Raw genomic sequence first — 3135 nt, 5'->3', positions numbered from 1 at the left:
GATTGAGTTCTGTTACAAGTCGAGAGCCGAGGCGAAACGCATGAAGGTGGCAAAGAATGCACAGAATATTAACCCAACTTCCTCGCAGAATTCACAGAATTTTGCAACTTATAAGGAAGGTTACAACGTATATGGAATCGAAAGTGTTAAAATTTAGGGGGTAGGAATGAGGCTCTAATCCAAATTTCTAAGTGCACGCTGTAGCTTCATTGTCCTTAAGCTATTAATTGAGGAAGCTGGCCAACGATTCATACTGTATGTATTGTTGCTGTTTTTTCACATTTTTTTTTCTGTCTGCTACTAACAGCCCTTCTTTTCTGCAAGGTAGCCCTTTTTGGTTGAATGTGGAACTTCCTGATATAAATGTGCTTAAGTATTTGTAGCTCACTTTTTCTTTCTTTCTTTCTTTCTTTCTTTCTTTCTTTCTTTCTTTCTTTCTTTCTTTCTTTCTTTCTTTCTTTCTTGCTTTCTTTCTTTCTTTCTTTCTTTCTTTCTTTCTTCCTTCCTTCCTTCCTTCCTTCCTTCCTTCCTTCCTTCCTTCCTTCCTTCCTTCCTTCCTTTTGCTTTAAACATTTGTTTGCATTTATTAGAGGCTTTCAGAAAGTAACTTAAAGGGACTTGAGCCCAAATGTTCACTTACTAATACCATATATGTAAGATGAGACTTGGGACCTGACTCAAGTACTGAACTAAGGTAATGTATCATTGTCTTTGTTTTTCTTCCTCCTTTTAAGATGATCTTGAGTGATGCCATGAGAAGCAAGGCAAGGCTGTCAATTACAGGAAGTACTGGAGAAAATGGACGTGTTATGACTCCAGAATTTCCAAAAGCAGTGCATGCAGTACCTTACGTGAGTCCTGGCATGGGAATGAATGTCAGTGTGACTGATCTCTTGTGATTGATAAGAACCTTTTGAGTGCCTTACACAATGGTTTCCTTGTGCGTTAATTGTCATAGTGGTGAGAGGCATCCAGTATCTTGAAGACTTTTCTGTCAGCCAAGAATTCTTATATTTGTGGAGTTCATCTTGAATAGTTTAACAAATGCTTAGTACAAAAAACCAACAACCCACAAACATCATTTTCTACACGAGTTCAAGATGAAGTTTGACTGACATGCACAGCTAACATGGAAGTACTGTATTCTAACTGAAGTCGTTGTACAGACAACACACCAGTTTCTGCAGTCGCCGTTGTCAGTTCTCTGATTCATATTGACTTAAGCACACTTGACATCAGTTGCATCAAGATGTGACATGTTTTATAAGAAAAAAACATTTAAAATGAAAAAAAATATTTTTAGGTATTTTCACAAACAAACTGGCTTTTAAATAAATTTGCTTCCATAATGGTTGATGAATCAAAAATTTGAACTGCAGGAAAATGGAGATTTGAAACAACAAGAAGATTTAGACATTAGTTCCATGTTTTTCAAAGCCAAATATGTAAATGCTGGGGAGGAAAATACAGAAATAAAAGATTAAAAAATCTTGTAATTTAATATTGTTCTTAAAATTTACTTAATATCGTATTCTTTAACATTTGGTGTTAATATCAAATTACTTGGCAATGCTTGACATTTGAAATAAACTTTTTTCTATGGTTTTATTTGCAAGTGGTCCAGTTAATTTTGCTAGCCACACTTTGGTTATAAAAAATTTAAATGTAAAAGGACACTGTCAAGGTTTTTGGAATACATACAATAATTCTAAAAATCCTTCATAATGTTGCTTCATATGGAACACAGTCTCTGCATAAATTGTAGTTCTTTATTTTAAGTCACTTCACATATTTTGATATCCAAGTGCTGATTGCATTAAATATCATCCTTCAGAGTTGGTTCATGTCCCATTTATTCTTACATGCAGGAGCTGCCTCAAGCCCACCCTGTTTTAAGATGACATTTTAGCCTTTCAACTTTGGAAATACAAAGCTGGTAAGAAATAGCTTTGTCTACTGGACAGGCTGGTGTGTGTTAATCTTGAGATTCTAGTAAAATGTTATAATCTGAGATAGGCTTTATAGAATTCAGGGATATTCTGCACTAAAGCTAAAAATGTGAAATTTTGATAAATATACCAGATACTTTCCTTTACACAGGAATAACTGAACATAGTAGAGCTGTTCTGTAATACCCAGATTTAGGTTTTTATATTTAAAAGACATTCTATTTAAAGCTTCCAGAAACAGAGGACAAATCCTAGTTTCCTTCAGGGGGGAACAAAAACCTTGACAATGTTCCTTTATGTAAATTTTCATAATAGCCCTAAGTTTTGAGATACAATTACTGTATTTGTAACAATAAATGGATTTAAGAGTCATATTTACAGTGTGCTTTTCTAGTGTTGTTTTAAATGAGTCAGCCCACCTTTTCATTGGAACACCTTCAGGTACCCAGATCTATTGACAAAAGAACTATTATTCCATAGGAGTGGTGCTGCTACATTCCTGCAGATGCAAAAAGACCAGTCTATAATGATACATATTTTGTCAGACTTTCGTTACAGACTCAATGGTGCAGACGTGACTGAAAAACTTTCTGTTCCTTGGTTCTCCTTAACTTTTGATGGTCATTTATTTTAATGTTATTAAGAGAAATGCTACACTGTAAATCTGCTGCCAGTTTTAAATCCCCGCTTTTTTGGTACAGGTGTATGTAGGTTTTGACCTCCACGCTCATGCACACAGAATTGATAGTTGTAACAAATCTTTATGCTGACTTCCTGTGGTAGCACACCTTTTTAATGATAAACTTCCTATTTCTCAGGAGCTTATGGTGATATAATCTGCAGTTGCCCTGTCCACATCTAATCAGGAAAGTGAGGTGCAATGGACTACATTGGGTTGAAGAACACAGTTCTTCAACAACCGTTTATAGTAATTTTTATATGATAACTCCCAGCCAATTTCCTTTTGACGAAAGAGATCATTCATTCCTGCATACAACTGAAATTTATTTTATTGTGTCTCTTGGCCTACTTCTCTTAAAAGTGTAGTGTACAAATCTTCCTTTGTCAAGCCTGAACTAATGTATATAAAGGAAATAATGTAAAGTTATATTTTCATGTTTTTATACTTACCAACATGATGAGAATACATAATGTATGGTTATTTCAGTATTTCAATTACCAATAA

General features: G+C 34.6%; 1 protein-coding gene across 3 annotated transcripts in view; it reads left to right on the top strand.

Annotated features, from left to right (window-relative positions):
• Positions 1-899, top strand: part of GRIA2 (glutamate ionotropic receptor AMPA type subunit 2) — a 117011-nt gene extending 116112 nt beyond the window's left edge. For 2 of the 3 annotated variants that reach the window (XM_061584421.1, XM_061584419.1), the window contains one exon: positions 1-157. This exon is cut by the window's left edge and continues 89 nt beyond it. In XM_061584421.1, coding sequence (XP_061440405.1) covers positions 1-157 — 157 coding nt within the window. Of the gene's footprint in view, positions 158-734 lie in introns of those variants that run through there. The other variant, XM_061584420.1, reaches the window with a different exon arrangement.
• The last annotated feature ends 2236 nt before the right edge of the window (positions 900-3135 follow it).

Source organism: Rhineura floridana, chromosome 9 (genome assembly GCF_030035675.1).
Source record: "Rhineura floridana isolate rRhiFlo1 chromosome 9, rRhiFlo1.hap2, whole genome shotgun sequence".
Taxonomy (NCBI): domain Eukaryota; kingdom Metazoa; phylum Chordata; class Lepidosauria; order Squamata; family Rhineuridae; genus Rhineura; species Rhineura floridana.
Note: the sequence above shows the minus strand (reverse complement) of the source record. Positions and strands in the feature narration are given on the sequence as shown.